General features: G+C 39.0%; 1 protein-coding gene across 2 annotated transcripts; it reads right to left on the bottom strand.

Annotated features, from left to right (window-relative positions):
* Positions 1-701: 701 nt before the first annotated feature.
* Positions 702-19,226, bottom strand: kcnk10b (potassium channel, subfamily K, member 10b). Of its 2 annotated transcripts, none has more exons than XM_005942629.2 (7): positions 19,129-19,226; positions 15,012-15,427; positions 7,935-8,052; positions 6,099-6,259; positions 5,663-5,855; positions 5,425-5,567; positions 702-3,441 (listed from the first exon to the last, which is right to left on the bottom strand). In XM_005942629.2, coding segments are annotated over exons 1-7 (1,680 nt in total). In that variant the 5' UTR covers positions 19,130-19,226; the 3' UTR covers positions 702-2,793. The 2 variants fall into 2 exon arrangements, with proteins under 2 accessions (XP_005942691.1, XP_005942690.1); XM_005942628.3 differs by lacking the exon at positions 19,129-19,226 and adding an exon at positions 18,528-19,121 and having other exon boundaries at positions 703-3,441.
* Positions 19,227-19,558: the final 332 nt, after the last annotated feature.

Raw genomic sequence — 19,558 nt, 5'->3', positions numbered from 1 at the left:
CTTTCTTTCTTTCTTTCTTTCTTTCTTTCTTTCTTTCTTTCTTTCTTTCTTTCTTTCTTTCTTTCTTTCTTTCTTTCTTTCTTTCTTTCTTTCTTTTAGGGCTGTCAGCTATTTTAAAGCAGGGTGCATGTGCATGAAGACCATGGCCTTCAGTTTCCTGCAACACTTTTCTGAAATAGTGTTGTATTTTATTTATTAAGGCAAATAAAACTGAATGCCCAAACATAAATCAGCACAAAGGACAAAAAATTATTCAGTGCCTAAAACTGCAGTTTCTGTTCTGTAAATAACTGTAATTTGACATCCTAATTTGAAAATAATGTGCTGTGGACAACAATAATAATTATATTTAGCATTAAAAATATAATTTGAATGAAAGAACTTGTGCACACTGATAGACTGACAATTACAAAAACAGAAGAAAATTATTTCGTGCCGTTAAATAGGGCAGCTTTGACGTAAACCCCACATTAGATGGTGGTTAAATAAATTTGTTAAGCTCTGTGCATAATGTGCATAATATTAACTGCAAAAAGCTTCACAGAGGAAGATTCACTATCATTACATATGTTATTTAAACAATTATAATAAAAAGTTTAAATGTTAAATGGAAATAAGAAAATGTAACTTAAATATATATTATATATTATAAATAAGAACTGTCAAAAAATGAAAAGAAGAAAAAGAGTAAATCAGCAGTGCTGATGAGGCTGTTGGTGTTCACACACTGCCATTTTCACTCTTTATTTTTCCAGCTTTGGTGTAGTTATCACAACAGTGCTGCTATTTCTTTGTTTTTATTGGTGCAAAACCTTTAAAGCAAGCATCATTAACTGTAGTTATCAATAGAATATGTGGTAAGGAGCACATTATGGAGGAGAAGAAGAACGGCTGAATTATATGTTTATATGACTACCTTTAATCCAGAGCCTGACCAATCTAGGATCGTGAAGACCAATACTGATATTTTGTTGATGTGAAAATCTGATATATAAACATATAAACATATTTACTTGCTTACACCCAGCTTTGCTCGGATCACATGGTGTTACCTTCCAAACACGTTGCTTCGTCCTAAAGGAAGTTGCAGTGTGCCCTCCGGTGGACAAATTATGCAATGTCAACACTTGCGACATGGTTGAAGGGTGTTTCTCTCATCTTTTATTGCCTTTTTTTGAAAGGCAATAAAAGATGCTATTATGTATTGTACATAATACTGGCCCATTAATAAATTGGTCAGGCTCTACTTTATCTTAGTCCAAATTTTGTCGATACTGCATTCATTTTCTGTGAGTACTTACATAATGAATATACCTCTTATGTTTTGTTCATTTATTCTGTTTTAAAAAGGCACTCACTACATTTAATGTGACAAAAATAAACTGTACACAACAAACAGCCGCTCAGTGTGTCACAGGTTAGGGTCATGGAAAGGTTAATGCTATCATATCAGACAAGCAGGCTACTGGAACAATGTGTGTGTGTGTGTGTGTGTGTGTGTGTGTGTGTGTGTAATGTTCATCTTAAGGAATGCATGCAAAGTACAACAGTGGTACATTTAATCCTGTAAAATTTAAAGCTGTTTTTGAGTGTCAGTAAATGTTTGCAAAATACAAATCAAGTGAAAATGGACAAAAATTTTAAGAAATGCCCCCGTCCACACATAGCAGTGTCAAGATGCTTTGTGAGTTGTGTTGTTAAAAAAGCAATACAAAAAAGAAACACGTTCATTATATTTTACAGTTCAATGAAAAATACAACTTGGGTGATTTAAAAAAAGAAGTAAACATAGATGTAAACATGCTTGGCAAATACAAATTAACAGCATCACATTCATCAATAAAAATCCATCCAAACACTCTCAACGTGTTTGTGATCATTTGAATGTCATTAAAAAAATGCAATTGTGTTTTACATTACCGACAGTCTGTGTTTGTGTATGTTTGTCTGTGTTGATTCACAATTCAGAAAATGGTAACAATCATTACAGAGACACATTGTTTGTCTGTTGTGAGAAGAGTAGTAATGAAAGAAGTGTATTTTGCTCATTATGATAGCTGCAAATTCAAGCTTTCCAGTTAGTTTATGCCAGCAATGAATGGTTATGGTTGGTACCATGCACTTCAGATTGTTTTTTCAAGCTGTTAACATATTGTAGTTTTTCGCATCAGGCTACATTTTCAAAGCCAAACATAATGTAGCAATCGTTCTACATGTCATCTAGGTAAATACGGCCTGTTGATCCAGCAAAAACACAACCTACTTTCCTCTGTTCGATAAATATTAAAGTCACTTTGTAGCATGCTGCTGGGCTAAAAATAGACCCCTAGAGTATGAGATGACAACCCATAGATCAATAATAGTACTGAATGAATGGCATGAATCTAGCTCTCAAGCGGTCCTGCCCACATTGTTAAAAAAATAAGATTCAGCATGAACAGATGGAAGAAGAGCCTTGAGGGCTAAAAAAAAAATCAGCAGAGCTGTTCAATACTGCTCCTGTAGAAATCAAAGTTCTTAAGTAGCCTATTTAACAGCAACATCTCAATGAGGTATTTCTACTACACCCTCTTCTGCACCGTTAGTTTTATTCATTTTTGGCAACACATTTTCTTCCCATAGCTATGGCATGATGACTGACTTCTTGGGAGCAGTTCCAATCTAAGCATAGGAAACAGAAAGGCACATTTCTTGACATCTCAAAGGACTGTGCACTCTCCCAGTCTGAGTATCTTTCACTCTTCCTGTCTCAACACTCCTTGTATGTGGATGAAGTGTTTGTGCATTCAATACTTAATTATTCTCACTGTCTTTGGCCAGTGCCGGTGTGAACCCATTCAACTTTGAGCGCTCCATTGTGTACTGTGAGAGGTTTGTCAGACTGGTGTTTCCCTCTTTTCTTTCTTTGTTTTCCTCATCTGGCTCACCATCTTCTTCTTCCTCCGTTCTCTCCTCCCCGAGCATGGCGCTGCCATTGTTTATGCTTAAACTTGCCCGCCGAACATCTTCAGGTATGTTCCTCCGCAGTTCACGGTTCTTGTTGCGCCTGGCCAGCTTACTGAGGGATCCGAATCGTAGGTTGAAGAGATTTTCCTCTGAAGATGATGCGGTCTCTTGCGTTTGCTCGTTTCCCTGATGATCGTACGGCTCGCATGCCCCCTTCAACCTCAGGTTGTTCAGTTTGCTGTCGATGCTCTCTTGGGAGGACGTCTTGAAGCGGCTAGCATCCAGACTGGCGAACAAAGCCCGTTTCTCTGGTGACAGCATGTCAAGGGAGTGAGCTCGCTGCTCTAGGCCAAGCTGACGGCGCTCCATGCTACGGATGGTGGCTGCCCGCTGGAGCTTGTCATGGATCTCAACACTCAGACGCCGTCGAGTTTCACGAAACTCTGCTCGGACATTTGCCTTCCATTCAGCAGCATGTGCTTTAAACTCCCCAACCTATGAAATATGAACATGGAAACAAAGCAACAGTTAAAGGATAATATACAGATTAGCAACGGTATCCCATATATACCATTCAATATAGCACCATATAACATCTACTACTGACACTAAGAAAACGTAATTTCATAATTACAAAAGTGGTCAAAAGTAGCTTTTTACAGGCAAAGTCTCCCTGCCACTTTCAACTCTATTTGCTATTCTAAAGAGGCCCTATTATGCTTTTCTTTATCATATATATATATATATATATATATACCACTACACTGTTGGATACTTATATTTAATGTGGCAAAAGTTCCAGTGAAACATTGATTCTCAAAGTTTTGAAGAGTGTTTCATTCATTTCAGAGAGCCAGCATACTGTTGAGAGAAAAAAACGAACCCATCAAAATAATTCTAAAGCCAATAATTTGTTAATTGAACATTAAGCTGTCAGGGAGCTTCACTGCTGGGCGTGAACTCTTCCAATATATCACAAAAGGTCCTTTCATTACTAACTTGGCACAAGCCTGTTTTCAGTTTAACACAAAAGTTTAGTAATGTAATAAATGTACGCTCTAGCAAAAGTGTTTAACCCTCATCAGGTCTGTGATGTAGTAGTCATTATTTACTAAGTTTGTGTGTTGCTTTTACTTAATATCTGAAACCTGTTTTGTTCATTCTAACTGTTGTGCTAAATTATAGCTTTGTAGCCATTAGTAAGGTTGGATCTTACATTAACCAATATCAGCCTTGGAAATATTAAAGAAAAGCTACTGTCTAAAAGACTGCACTCATGAATGTTAGACTCAATTGACCTATGCCCCATTTTCATTGCCCTTGCTTTAAATGCTTCATTTCCAATTATTCTTCTTACTCTTATGGCCAGCTGGCATCAGGTTAATATTGATTTTCTTAAATGTTCATGAAAAGACGAGATGCTTTTAAAGAGAAGGGTCACTAGGGAAACATGCATATCCACTTGTTGGTTGCTGATTGGTTGCTGGAGGTTGCTGGAAGTTGATAGAGTGAAAACATTTGCAAACACCCAAACAATGCTGCATGGCAAACCTCTTTGTGATTGCTTTGGTGACAAGTAGTTTGCTGAGTCATTTGCAAATACTTGTAAACTACTTGCCAAGCAGTGGTGAAACTGAAAAGTGGAACATATTGAAAAGAGAAAGCATCTGCCTTCAAAATAAAAGTTACGTCTTTCTGAAAAGTAAATGGCGAGGGTTTCCAATTTCCAATCCAATCCAATTTTATTTATAAAGCACTTTAAAATACCCAGCACAGGAACAAAGTGCTGTACAGAAAGTAAGTTAAACAGCAAATTAAATAAATAAATCACATAAGACATAAAATTAAAATTAAAATTAAAACAGCCCTATGTTAAAACAAAACAAGATAAAACAGCATCGAGTCACCTAAAAACAACTAAAATAAAATAAAAATAAATATAAAAACCAACATCTCACGTGGTGTCAAAGGCCAAAGTAAAGAGGTGGGTTTTCAAGAGTGACTTAAAAACAGGTAAAGATGATGATACAGGGTTTGCAAAATTACAGATGTTGGTGGAAATCTGCATTCAACCAAAGACATCACAAGGAGGTTTTTGGTGCAGCACCCTCTTTGTAACAGATTTTAATTAGTGGCACACAGCAACCTCCAGCAAGCATTACCAACCGCTTGGGGAAATACATATTTTTCCATCGTGAAACACTGCTATGCCAGGGGGATGCCACCTGGTCTCTAAGCCTGTGCGACTGAGGTCTTTAAGAGATGGAAGCACAAGACAATACAAGAAAAATAAGAATGCTTTTAATTGTGAATACTGCAGCACCGTAGTGAGATCCTAAAAATAAAAAAATTGAGACACAAACCACAGATCATTTTTAACTCACTATAGATATTTTAATAATTATAACATATAAGATGCTGCCTCTGAACCTTCAGATCCAGAGTAGAGTTGTAAAATAATACATATACAAGACTTACCTCCTCTTTGGTCTTTTTAGACAGTACTCGGAGCCAGTCTCCGATCATGCTGAGGACGGCTGCAAAGTACGCTAAACCTATGAGGATCCAGAACCACACCAGAGGCTTGTACCACTTCATGTAATCGATCTTGCGATTTCCACCTGAAGAGGAAGGAAAATGTCGTTATGGTCAGAAATTAAGCCCAAAACTTCAACAGAACAGCTTACTGTGCCCAAATTTTGGAGCGTAGCTCTACCTGCCACGTAGTCTCCTATTCCCACTGTAGTGAGCGTGATCACGACAAAGTAGATGGCATCCAGTGTGGTCCAGCCTTCAATGTGTTTGAAGATGACAGCAGGGATGGTGACAAAGACAATGCAGCCAGCCAGGATGAACAGGATAACAGATGTGACCCTTATCTTCGTCTGGCTAATCTGCTTGTGTTTTTGCTGAAAAGAACAGGAGGTGCATTTAGAACCCATATAAGCAACTAAAAAGATGATGTAAGAGTGACAGTGTGAGCCACAAAAAGCAATGAAACATGGCTCACAAACAAAAAAGAAGACACCATTACATATGCCATTAGGGTAAGAATAAAAATGCAGCTAAATGTTAGAATGATATCTGCATATTTGACTTGTTTACACAGCCAGTAAAGAAGAAAACATCACAATGTGTTACTTGTATCTCACCCTGAATATCTTTTCAACTTTTAAGACGCTTTTTACAAAGATGGTCCCCAGCTGGTCTCCGATCCCCGCCAACAAGAAGCCAAAGAGAGGGATGCCAAATATGGCATAAAGGATGCAAAAGATTTTCCCGCCTTCCGTGCTCGGAGCTATGTTTCCGTAACCTGTTGAACAATTGAAAGCAGAATGAGGAGGAGGAGGAGGAGGGGAGAAGAAATGAAGAAACAGGACAGGAAGGTCAAAAAACAAAGCAGGGCTGAGAAGAGTGAGTGGTAAGATGAGAAGCAGAAGACAATCAAGACCTCCTTATGCAACATAATCAATTGAAGCTCTTATGTAATACCTTTCAGTTCCAGGAGCAGGGCTTGAGGTAAGTAATGCAATAATTAGATTCCCCTTAAAGAAAATTGAATTAATAATGACATACTATGATACAGGGAGGTAAAAGGAAGGAGCTTGAGCAGCGTCAGTGAGGCAGGAGACACAAATCACTATCTCCTGTTTTAACCTGCTGAAAAGCAGAATATTAGCATAATACCTGTTCTTTGTGTAGAATATACTACCTTTATTGAGAGAAGTAATATGTTTACACATGTTGGACAACATACAGTACAGTGCAAAAGTCTTAAGCCACCTCTCATTGCTTTTTACTTCTAATTGTGGATATTGGAACAGAAAATATTGGTATATTAGTGAAAAAGTATATTAGTAAAAAAATGGAGTCAATGGCTTCAGCATCAGAAAAAGAAAGCATGCAAGGATCTATTTCAAATTTCAGTCTCTTTAGGAGAAACACATTAACAGTATATATATTGCTCATATAATTTTAAAATGAGTGTCTTCAATTTTTCAAGCCACTGGACATAATAGATCAAAGTAAAAAGATGATGTCCTTAAGGAGGCGTCAATCTTATCCTGTTTATCTGTAGAGTTAAAGCCTCCCTGTTTTTGTTTCTGTAGAATGTCTAATTAATATTGATCGTATCCTGCTATCTTTGAAGGTCTTCTCAAATATTTTCTTTTTCTCTTAAATAAAAATACATATAATTTGCTTTTTTTTATTATTAATGGAGGGGGTCCTATGCGGTGATATTTGTGTTGATCTTCTATTTGTGCACTAGATTAAATGAAGCAAGCTACCAGGTTAATTAAATTTCTAGACTACACCATTAAGGAGGTCAGGGACATGCTGTTTTTCCAGTCACCTAAAGGATGGTACCCACAGCTGATAGAGGGAATACAAACAGTAGTGCCTCAGCTTTGATTTTGTGATTGTATATCAAAATGTTCCATCTGATCAAAGCCAGGTACCCAAAGTCTTTTTACTTTCATTTTTAAAAGAATTTCAGTGAGTCACAATTTACTGTTTCTCTTTAAAAAGCAAGAAAGGGCAAAATGAGACAATTAAAAAAAAACTCAACAGTGTCTTCATCATACACTGAATAATGAGTCAGGTCTCACGTACATCTTCAACAAAATGACATCAGACTGAATTCTCGTGAATGGGACTCCCTCTCTCTCATATATACTTAAGAATGGCAAGGCTTAACATTGATGCCATTTAGTAGTCCTCACTACTACAAACTTTTCCTTCTCGTACATCCTCTTACATCTGTTCACGCTGTATAAATGAAGACTGTGCTTTTGAGAGTACCTCGTGCATGTATTTTTTATGAGATTTGAGGTTCGCCTCAGTCTACATTATTCTTAGATTGTTAAAATTGAGTTCAAAAGGAATTTTGATGGTTCACACGTACAATGAAAATTGCATGGACTGTCAGCAATACCAGGTTCATCGTGTTTTAGAGTAATAAAGAGAGCATTATCTAATAGTTTTACCGATAGTTGTAATGACAGTTCCAGCGAAGAAGAAGGCACTGCCCAGGTCCCAGTGACTGGAATTGTACAATGTGTCTCCAGTAGGCCTCACTCCTCCACTCACAGAATCTATAGCATGCTGGAAAGTAGAGAAATATAGAAATTATATGGATTAAAAGTATTTAAAATTGCTTAAAACTGAAATGTGTACTTTGACATAATTAGTGAAAGTCATGCCAAAATGCTTAATAGCAGCTGGCTCCTGTTTTGCCGCTGAGCTTTTACAAACTAATCAAAGCTATGACTGTGTGCCAGCTCAGCTGATGACAACACAACAAACACGTGTCTGCTTTGATTTCACTATACACAGCCCCAATGGTGTGAACAGAGTGAGTAACAACGTCCTACTATTGTTTCTGTTACATGCGCCTCTATGTATTGCAATTGATTGCGTAACACTCGTGAGGAAACTGAGATTAGATCCAGTGCAACGATCTCCAACATCAGCCCAGAAAGTCACCACCTGAATACAAAGAAAAAAGGCTCTGAACAATAGAGGAAGGGAATGCAAGTTAAATGAGGTCTGAATCATTCTTATATCCGTGGAACGAGCAGGGGCGCTACCAAGGAATAAATAATTTATTTATTACTGCATATGTGATTTTTGTCATTCATATTGTGTCACTTTGTAGGTCCCTCACAATTTATAGTCATCACCCCATCACCTCCGGCACTCCTGCACTGTTTTGCTTTTGGTGTGCCACCACAATATTTTTGGTGGTGCCCACATGGCCACCCCCAAGAAGAAATTCTGGAGACGTCCCTGGCCTTGAGGCTGTGGATTGAGTTACACTTAATGAAATCAGCTGATAACTGTTGTAGTTCAGTCCAGACTCGTATTGTGTTGAGCTACCGTTTTCTGACTGCTGTGAACTGTAATTGGAAACTCAATAACTAAGCATTGCAATAAACATGTATAGTTGCTCTTTTTTTAATTTCCTCTTGATCATCTTTGGCTTGTGAGTTTAAAAAAAGACTTGTGTGTTTTTTTAAATGAGAGAAAGGCAGTGAAACTTAAGTAAAAGGTGGTGCAGCAGGCTCTTCTGAGCCTTTCGAATTACTAATCGTGTGCACATCAAGTTGATCTGACCACAGGATGCGTTTAAACTGTTCAGTGTCTGGCTCTCTTCGAGGAGCTGTTTCTCCACACACCCAGTTTCCATGTTTTCACAGTTCACATGGACCAAATCCACACAGACTCTCACTTGCAGCCCAAACACTGCTGTTTCCCTGTTGTTCGTTCACGTCAGCCTTTTTTTCTGCGTTCCATCGACTAGTTTGTCTAGTGCAGGGAAAACATTTACTGCTTCATTATTTTCATTGATTGCCTTCTGTGCTCCATTATGCTGCCATGAAAAGTTAATTGACTATCATTTGGTCTTTCTACATTTTCTGTTTATGGGCATGCTGTGTTCTCTACACAAGCATTTATAGTTCTTTATCTTTAGGCTCAAAACTTCTGCTGACATGAAAGTCACACAGAGCAGCCCCCATTTTATACAGTGAGATGTGAGATAACCTTTCAGAGAGTGCAGAGCGGTATAATAAAATATGTATGAACTGCCGTGATACGCATTTTACAGCAGAGAGTCTGGGACCACTAAACACATAGCTGCACATGCCTATTCAGAATCTTACATGTGATTACCTCGGCTCCATCAGTGCCCTCTCTCCCTAATGAGACAGATTTTTTGTATCTATAATTAGGCAGTTTCAATTACGTTACTTCATAGGTTTTAGCAGACACAGCTGCTTTATGGGGCAATATCAAAGTGGTAATTATATAATAAACCCCAAATAACCTAATTCTGGAGTCAAGGGAGAGCTATATATAGCCGCACAATGTATCTGAATACTGTATGAGGAGATCTATTTTTGGCACTTGTCTGTTTCTCAGCCATGTTCATGCTTCATGAGAGAAAAATCCTCCTTTTGCACATGCATTTTGGAGCCATGAGGATGGTGACTTGTGTTGTGTTGCAGCACATTAATTAGCAAGACAAATGGTGTTTTCGTTTCACACCTCGTGCTCCTTTCTATTTTGATTTCACCAAAGAATCACTGCAGAGTGCTCACGAGTCCTCGTGGCTAATGTGTTTTCTGTTTCTTCAGTGCAGGATCATTACAGAGCAAACACACTCACTGCAGATTTTTATCCTCTCGGTGTGCCTTTCTACCGCACAGCGGGGGACAGCGGTGATCCTGCCAGCATGGTGCCTTGCTCTATCCTTCACCCAACCTCATTGTGATACATTGCCAAGCACTGTCCTCTGCAGCACTTTCAACATTACTAATATCTAAAGCTTTAACCTAACCCCCTTGAAGACTTAATGCTTGTTGCAATGAAGGACACTGAGGTCCATCATATACAATCAGGGTAAAAAGAAAGTGCACGGTCTCTTTCTAAGGTTACGTATCACGGTATAATAATAATATAAAATCATCTGGTCCTTACCAGGTCCTAAAATTATTTTAGTTCCAGCTCAGACGAACAGCATCGCATTATATATTATACCATATTTTTTAACAACTAAGCCAAAATACAGAAACAGTGGATTTAAACTAATTACATATAGTGATCCAGCAGGCTACAGAACCTTTAGCACCAGTAGCTTGAGTAATCCTTTTCAGTAATCATCATCAGTCTCTCACATCATTGTGGAGGAATTTTGGGATACATATAACTACAACATTACTTCAGTTCATTGAGGTTTGCAGGTGTCCCTTTATGCACAGCTCTCTTAAGGTCCCAGGACAGCACTTCAGTCCATTGCAGCACATTGACTCTTTCCCTTTTTAGCCGTTCTGTTGTAGTTTTGTTGCTGTGCTTGTAATCAAATCTTGTTGCGTGACCCAGTTTTGTCTAGAATTGATATATGCAGGTTTGACTCACTGACTATAAGGTGCCCAGATCCTGTGGCTGCAAAACAAGTCCAAATCATTACGCCTCCACTATCATGCTTAACAGTTGGCATGAGGTGTCCTGATATGCTGAGTTTCGTTTTTGCCAAATGGGGCATTGTGCATGTCTGTTCAAAGCACATTGTTCCAAAATCGCGTTGTTGTTTGTTCAGATGCAACTTTGCAAACGTAAGCCAGTTTTAACATTTCACCTGCTAACTTCGGGCCTGTTGACTCATTGTCTAAACTTGTGAATTTGCTGTGATTTCCACTCCTCGGAAACTTTGGAGCTATCTTGAAAGCTTTCCACGTATGAATAATCTTTCTCACTGTAGAATGATCGATCTCAGATTGTTTGGAAATGCCCTTGATGAGCAGTAACAATTGGTTCTCTAAGATCATTGCTGATATCTTTAATCCTGAATGCGCACACATCAGAATGCTCCACATAAACAAACTACCAAAACCTTTGCTTTTATAGATGTGCTCACACTTTTTCCTGATTAATTAATTTAAATGCACTTTTTTAGATTATGTTAAATGAATAATAGCATTGTGCAAAATATCATGTGATTTTCATTATGTCTTCACAGAATGGTTGTATACGGCTGGTTTTTATGATTGACTTTTCATGTGGAACAGGTGATCAGATTCAAATGAAAATAGCAATATAATAGTGGAAAAAAAAATAAAAGTTTATTATTCATGCTTAAAAGCCCAGTGTTAAGCTGTGGAGGTATTTTCAAGGAAAACCTGAAATGGAAATGAGTAGAAATGAATCTCTTTTGCCTTTCTTCTTCAGTGCAGCCATCTAAAGAGCTTAGCCTTCACTAGTTAGTGGAGCATTTTGATTTCGCATTTGATCAAGTATGTAGAATTTGCTTGACGTTTTCCGGAAAAGCACAATTTGTGCTACATAAGATTATGACGGAAATGGCAGCACAACCTGACGTAGATTCTACTGCAGGTAGCTCGGTGAATACAAAAGTTTATTTTAAATAAGTGACTCATCAATAAATGAGACCTGACTGGTGTCAGTAACAGCACGGCTTCACATCGTGCCATAGTGTGAGTCATCAAAACAGCAACAGGAAAGCCAATTAGGTCTGCTGTCTTCGTGGGCGCACAGTGGGTGCGTGGACGACACAAATATTGAAGAAGACACGAGGAGGTCAACAGACGTGCATGGGCACACACTCACACACATTAAATCAACACACGCTGTGCCCTAACAAGAGCTTGCGATGTGATATACTGTCTGCTTCCATCTCAGGCATGCACATGCTTCCCAAGGTTGCCATTTTTCTGTCAACTCCTCCACCAAACAGTTTGACAACAGTGAGTCACCGCTGCTGTGTCCCCGCATAAAGGCTTCGGCTGAGTGACAGGCTTGACATAGCACACACAGGCCGATAATGGAAACTGTTAGAGGACTGGGCATACTTTTTGATGGAGTACTTGTGAAGCAGCATGTCCTCCAGGCTTTTGCTTGAGACACCAGGGAAAAAAAGTGTTATTTGTTCATATGAACTTCACACATGGCTTACACTTAGTATTGGAATCCCATAACAACTCAGCAGATCAACATTATATCTACTGATTTACAGAAATTTACATATTATGTTTTGATTATGTTAGTACATCACTTATGAAGCTACGATAGAAAGGAGAGGAGTAGCAGTAAAAAGCTCATCATTATACACATAAGTGCACAAACCGAGCATGACTAATTTGCCACTATTCTTAATTAACTATATCAGTTCAATGACTTGACATGCCATTAAACATTTTCTCATCTATCTGAATTAGATGATTTGTCTAGAAGAATCTCATGTCTATGATTCCAGCACTTTTACTTTGAGCAGCAGGAGGTGTGTTTGCCTGCTGGTCTGTGTAATGAATAATTGATTCCCTCCGGACCCCAGGCACTCCATGCTAAAGGTTCTAATTTCCACACACTCCTCCATAAGACATACTGTTATTGATTTTTGAAAGCTCTTGATAGGGCTTTTGTGGCTCAAAGGTTGAGCACTGCTAGAGAAATAAAAGAAGAAGCTAGAAGCAGAAGAAGAAAAGAACAGAGGTGGGTGTGGAGAAGGAGAGAGGCAGTCCGATATTCACTAGAGTAGTGTTGAAGATATTAACGTCAAATGGAGCCATCCTAGTGGAAAGTGGAACACACCATTAGCATTGCCATTTGGTTGTTTCCAAGTCTTTACTATTTTCAAGCTACATTCGAAAAACAGGAAAGCACAAGATTTCTAAAAGGCTGTTTTTTTTTCTCTCCATTGCCAAAAAAAACCTATTTTCAGTCTCTTTTGATTCCTGTTAATTGTGTGCTTGTGTTTGTATTTCAGCTTTGTGTTACTCAGTTCTTTTGATTGTCCAGAATGTTTCTTTCTTTTATTTCTAGATGTTCTCTGCAAACTGATTGCTTTTTCCCATCACTCCCTCACAAATCAAACTTCCCACTCACCCACTCGTACATCTCAAATCATTTTCCACTCCCCTTTGCAGTTGTAAGTGTCAGCTGGGTGTAGTGACCTTAAATCTTGATCCATAATTTTGGATGTGGTGCTAGAGAGCAATGTGAACTGCTGCCATAGTGTGTTATAAAGCGGCTGACACCATAAAAATGCATTGTAAAATGCGCCGTTAAGTTTCAATGAGATGGGAATGGTTCTGTTTTGTGGGTCTGCTTGATAGTGCGCACAATTATAAAAAAGTTTCACAAGCTGGCTTGGTAAAATGTGGAACACTCTAAAGACAGCGTCAGACCATATGCCGCAGGTTTAAGAGTTATCAGGCGATTTTTTTGGGCGAACAGCTGTGCCCAGTAAAACACCGGCACCCTGCTTCTATGCAGCAGATGCTGTATTGAGGGGGAAAGCAGATAGTGACGGGATTTTGGGGAGACTGTTTAGAATATTGAGTTTCTGAAATCTCTCTTGGGTCTTTAAAGATTTTAACAATTTTTGTATGTCATAATAGAGCAACATCACACAGTATTAAAAAGAAAACATTGAAAAAAAAACTTGGTTCCTGACATTTCTCACAGTAAATATAACAGCGCTGTCACAGCCATGAGCTTGTTTCCTTATTTAAAACATGTGGGCGTTGTTAAAGCTGCACTCTGGAATTTCATATCGCACTAACACATCTATTATTGAAGGTTTTTTAGCTATGCAAATACAAGTTAGTTATTTGTCAAATAAAATGGGAGAAAATTGGCCTTATTGCTATCATTACTCTGTCTTTACACAGCAAGAAAACTAGAGAGAGCTGCAATTAAATAAAAAAAATGTTTGTTGTGAATATAGCATAAAGGTCATTGTGAAGACATTTTTTGCCCTCTTCTCAATGATCATGCTGTCTTTTGTTATGTAATATCAGGCTGCATGTACTGGTGTATGTGTTCTAAAAGATCCATGTTTATTAGAAAACTAAATGCATTTAGGTTTCTACGGGAGGGTTGATTGTTATCAGTTATCAGCTGTTACTCAGGAAACCGTCATTCAATGGGAAGGGCAGAACAAATGTCTTGGTCAGGCTGTAGCAAGCAGCAGCCATATAATTTGATTAAAAGTGCCTCAAAAAGCCCTGAGAGCACAAACAATTTTTAAATTGTATAAAATTCAGTGGCTCCAAATCCCTTACTTTAGTGCAAAAATGAAGGAGTTCACCCACTGTAGTTTTTATTAAGAGGTCAAAACTATTTTTGTGCCAAGCTGTAAATGTGTTCTTTAACGCTGTAAAGTTGGGCATTTTTCCATGGGAGTCTGTGAGGATTGACTTTTGGAGCCAAGTTTAAGAGGCCATTAGAGTAACTGCAGTTTTTGGCACTTCCACATTCCCTTTATTTAACAGAAAGGAGCACTGTGCAGTCTTATCGTAGCTACTTCTTAATCACAAAATAGGCCCACTGTAAAGGATACCATGCTTTGCCATCCTTTTAAACTCTGCTCCCATCCAGGGGACCCTGCCTCCTGCTCTACGACAACTGGGAATAGCGCCAGCTCCCCATCCTTTTACCTTTACCTAATTGCTCGGTACTATAATAAAGTGCACAGAGGCTGCCAAAATGCCTGGAAGAAGGAAACAAACACCAGACAATCATGTCCACTTTCAAGCGCTTACCTTGATGATGGCATCCAGCTCATTGGGAGTAACACATGGGTGCCTTTCGAGGAAAGAGGCCTTCTCCAGGGTGATGCTAGTTTTCAGGTTGCTCTCAAATGGCTGCTCCAGAGCCTTGAAGGCAAGACCTCCACAAACCAGGTAGAGAACAACCACAATGAACACCGCCAGCACCGTCTTCCACTTCATCACTGAGTGGAGCCCCGTTGTCGAGCCATCAGAGTTGGTGTCCATGCTAGCCACAACACTGGCAGAGCGAGATGAGATGGACAAACGTGGCAGTGGACAGTGACCACTGGCTTTCGGGTCGCAGCCCATTGGGTTTTGCATGGTGGCAACACTTGCCTGGACCAGGGTTGACTTCACCATGCCAGGCTGGACCTTTTTGGGAGGGACCAAGTTGGTCTGGACTGCCACTAGCAAAGAAAGTAGGAGGGAAGAAAGGGCTGTTGTAACACATTTTTTTTTTTTAATATAGATTACAAAGATGGAAACACCAGTGGTTTACTGCACGTTTGTCTCTCTGATGGTCATTTATGATGTGTTATAATAATTGGCTAAAGGCTCTTTTTGTAAGAACCTTTTACCTAAATCAACAGGCATTTGGACATTTCATTTGTTGATTTGTCCGCAGATTCTTTATCTTATTTTCACCTTTTCTCTCACCTTCAGCCTTTCTTTTGGTTTATATTTCGAATTTTGTGTTGTGGAGACATTAACATAATTTCATTACAACTGTTTAAAACCTATGTGTCCTTTATGAAGCTTTGAAAACATTTTATACCTCCTACACTGGGCTAATAAAAGGCTTTTTGCAAAGTCAAACACTATTAGAAAAAAATCTAGTTATCCAGCCTACAGCTCCGCCAAACATAACAAGACTCCTTTGTCATCTCAGCAGCTTGTTATCCTGAGAATTTCTTCATATAAAATGTATTTCAGATTTTACTTGTGAAAAGGGGTCCACAATCACTTGGCCTCACATCTGCCTTACAGATCATAATTTGTACTCTCATTTTAACATCTGATTTCAACCCTGCTCTGTTACAACAGATGGATGGATGGATGGATGGATGGATGGATGGATGGATGGATGGATGGATGGATGGATGGATGGACACAGATATATAAAAAGCACACCAATGAAAACCTTACAGTAATGTTGGCAGAGGTGAAGGTGAAAATTGAGTTACTCTCTTTGAATGGAAGCAGGATCCAATTTTTCTAATAGACTGTAAGTGAGGGATAAGTGCCACTTTCAGTTATTGTCTTCCAAAGAGGTTTCATAACAAATGCATGTGTACTGTAGCAGGTCAACCATCAAACATCACCTATGGAGATAGCCAAATTTCGACTTCCTTAATGTATATAAAGCACTGCGTGAGCTTTTTCAGAGCTCTAGACTTCACCCCTGCCCTGACGCCCCCACAACTCCAAAAAGGGAAAGCATGGAGTGCCTCTGAGCCATGGGTGGAGCTTGTTGTCTGTGATGTAACCTTTGAAGGTAGGGATGAGAAATGTATTTGTTTTTTAAATGGGGTGATATTACTTTTGGGATATGCTAAGTACAATGCACACATGCTTAATCAAGTATTTATGACTTTAGAGGAGGGGACATGTATTTCTTTAATATTTCCTGGAGACTTATTCCATCTTGCCTAAACCTCAACTTAACACATAAGGGACTTGCTTTCTGTTCCCGTAGTGTGAGTGTTTAAACAGATTCAGGTCCCCACAGCATGATCATGCACTCGCGCACACACACACACACACACACACACACACACACACACACACACACACACACACACACACACACACACACACACACACACACATCGACCCATGAGTCAAAGAATGTCCAGGAAGTGGCTTGTTCCCTGATCTAAGAGCTATTCATCTTCCGAGTCAATTCTTATATAAAAGACTGAATCAATAACACCAATGTGATGTCAGCTTAAGGTGGAGAAAAACACTTTCGGTTTATAGTATCTGTCTTTAAAGGTGCTGATTGCAATAGAGCACAAATCTATTAGAAAAAAAAAAGACTGGGTGGTGAATCAGCTGGAAGACTCAGTATAGTATGCTATATTTGGTGCAATGTTTTTTTTAGAGATGAAGTGGAACAGTTACTGGTTAGTGAATTTCAAACTAGGCCAAGTCCATGACTAATCTAACTAAGATTTTAATTTTCTTATTATCACATTGTTTGAATGCGTGAAATTAAATAAATTAACTATGACTGAATGTCATATATTTAGTTTATTTGGTTCATTTCAAAGTCAACTTCATGCACTTCTGAGAAAAAGCAGAGAATATGAAACTATAATCTATATTTTACAGCTAGAGTTGAAACCAGAAGTGCAGTGAGCACTATAAGGTTTGCATTTCACCTTTCTGAGGCTATGATCCATTAATGCAAAATCCTTTTTGAACCATGCAACAGCTTCGAATTGATTTTTGCAAATTAAATAAGGCTTGAGTGGAAAGTGGTGTTTTTTCTTTTTTCTTTTTTTATCTGATCTCAACCTCTCAGCCCTCCCTTTGGATCCAAGTATGTCTGGCCAAAGCAGAGGAAATGTTCTCATGTAGTGATGCCCCTCATGTCGACCACAAAGATGGACATACAGAGCATGTGGATACAGATAAGGAGTTTGATGACAGTATCTATCATATTTACATCTGATGTACAGTTAAGTGTACAAAAAGAAGTCTAGTGGTATTAAACATAAAGGCTCAGGCAAGCTTTAGGCCTTGTGGCACTGGGCAGGTTGTAGGCGTTTAATTGGGCAGCTGAGCCTCAAATTTCAAACATTAAATCAATCCCAGTGCACACCAAACACTTCCGGCAGTGACTGCTTTCAAAATAAAACCTCTGTTAAGGGAGGCGCAAACAGCATCCTCAACACGATACCCATGCATAGTGTATTAAAGCAGAATTCCTTTCCAGCAGTGACTGGAGACTTAGCACGACTCTTATATGCTTTTGAAAGGGCAAGGGGTACATGAGCCATGATATTATTTAAAACAACAACAACAACATTTCTCTTCAAATAAAAATCGCATGTCTGAAATTCTTATAAATTCTATTCCTAAGTATAATGATGTCTTTTAGATGGCGACATTATTTTTAAGTAGACACATTTTACAGCCTAGTTCTCTTTTGAAATCTCTTCCGCTCTCACACTGGTTATTTCTGCCAGCCTGTCACTACCAGAGCTCCGCATCCAGCAGCGTTGCTTTATACGTCTGAGCGGACAGATAGTGCAAACTAGAAAAGCCGCGTTGTCGTATATGAATGGTAATTTTGCATCACAAAAGCAAATAAAGGGACCGCTCAATTAAATGAAAAGAAGCATAAATATGAATTTCTGTATACTGAATCTGTGAATAATGCAGCCTGATGAGATTGTGTATCAAGTATTTCCATTCAGATGTTTAGGCTACTGACATTAAGAGTACTATTTAATTGCATATCTGAAGTTATTCCACAGTAAAACAGCAATATTCACCAACCTTGTTCTGGATCCCAGTTAACTTGTTTTCTCGGGTTTTCTATTGGAAATTTCATCTCTAGGTTTGGCTCAGTGAAAACGCAGGTAAATTCAGTCAGCGTGATCGCAGAAATACAGGAAAAAATGGACAAATCACAAGAAATTCATGTTGGACACATCATCTTTTCATCGAAGTGGGAGTGGATTGCACAAAGGAATAAAGGCATCGCAAAACCGCATTGTCTGTCTTCCTTTCTTGCACCCCCTCCTTTTTTTTCCTTCTCCACCTCGCCTGGACGCGTGGTGTTCGCCTGACAGACTGACAGAGATACGTGTGGCACCTTGCACTGAGCAGTCGCTCCACTCCGCGGTCCAAACCACTTCCAAACTCACACTAGAGCACGCACGCAAATGGTCCGGTCCAGAAACACAGCCGGAGTGTGGCCCAACCTAGCAACTTTACGCACGCGTTACACCGGCAGCGAGAACAACGAGGGAGGATGCTGTCCCCTCCCTTTAATTCAAATAAGCGCTCTCCTCCACCTGCCTTCATTGTTAATGTGCATCGAGCTTTGCATCAGAGGCATTTTCTCTCATTGTGGAATCCGATTTTCAATACTCACTCTTATATTTTCCCCCAAAACCAGATGATCCTATTATCGTTACCGTAACCAGCGTCTGACCACATGGCGCAAAGATGATCACCAAATCAGAGGCAGACTTAACCCATTACATCATTCACGCATGTGAGGAAAACTGTATTATTTATGAGCTTCAATGGTACAGGGAGGTCACCTCTTCCGGCAGCCCCCCAATCATATACTATAGATCTGATGATTTGGCGGGATGACAGTTTAGACAGGGGGGAAATGAACTGTCTCGTTATCTATTTGTTATGTAAAAGCGCCCTGCAACACACACATGTACAAGATCAGAAATGAATCACTTAATAAAAGAAGATGCGGTCTTATGGGAAAATCGAAATAGATCATCGTGTGGATACACTGCAAATAAACAAATATACATTATTGTGCAAATTCCCTGCTGACTCGG

Source organism: Haplochromis burtoni, unplaced genomic scaffold (genome assembly GCF_018398535.1).
Source record: "Haplochromis burtoni strain Fernald_Lab_line unplaced genomic scaffold, NCSU_Asbu1 Contig_89, whole genome shotgun sequence".
NCBI classification, from domain to species: domain Eukaryota; kingdom Metazoa; phylum Chordata; class Actinopteri; order Cichliformes; family Cichlidae; genus Haplochromis; species Haplochromis burtoni.
Note: the sequence above shows the minus strand (reverse complement) of the source record. Positions and strands in the feature narration are given on the sequence as shown.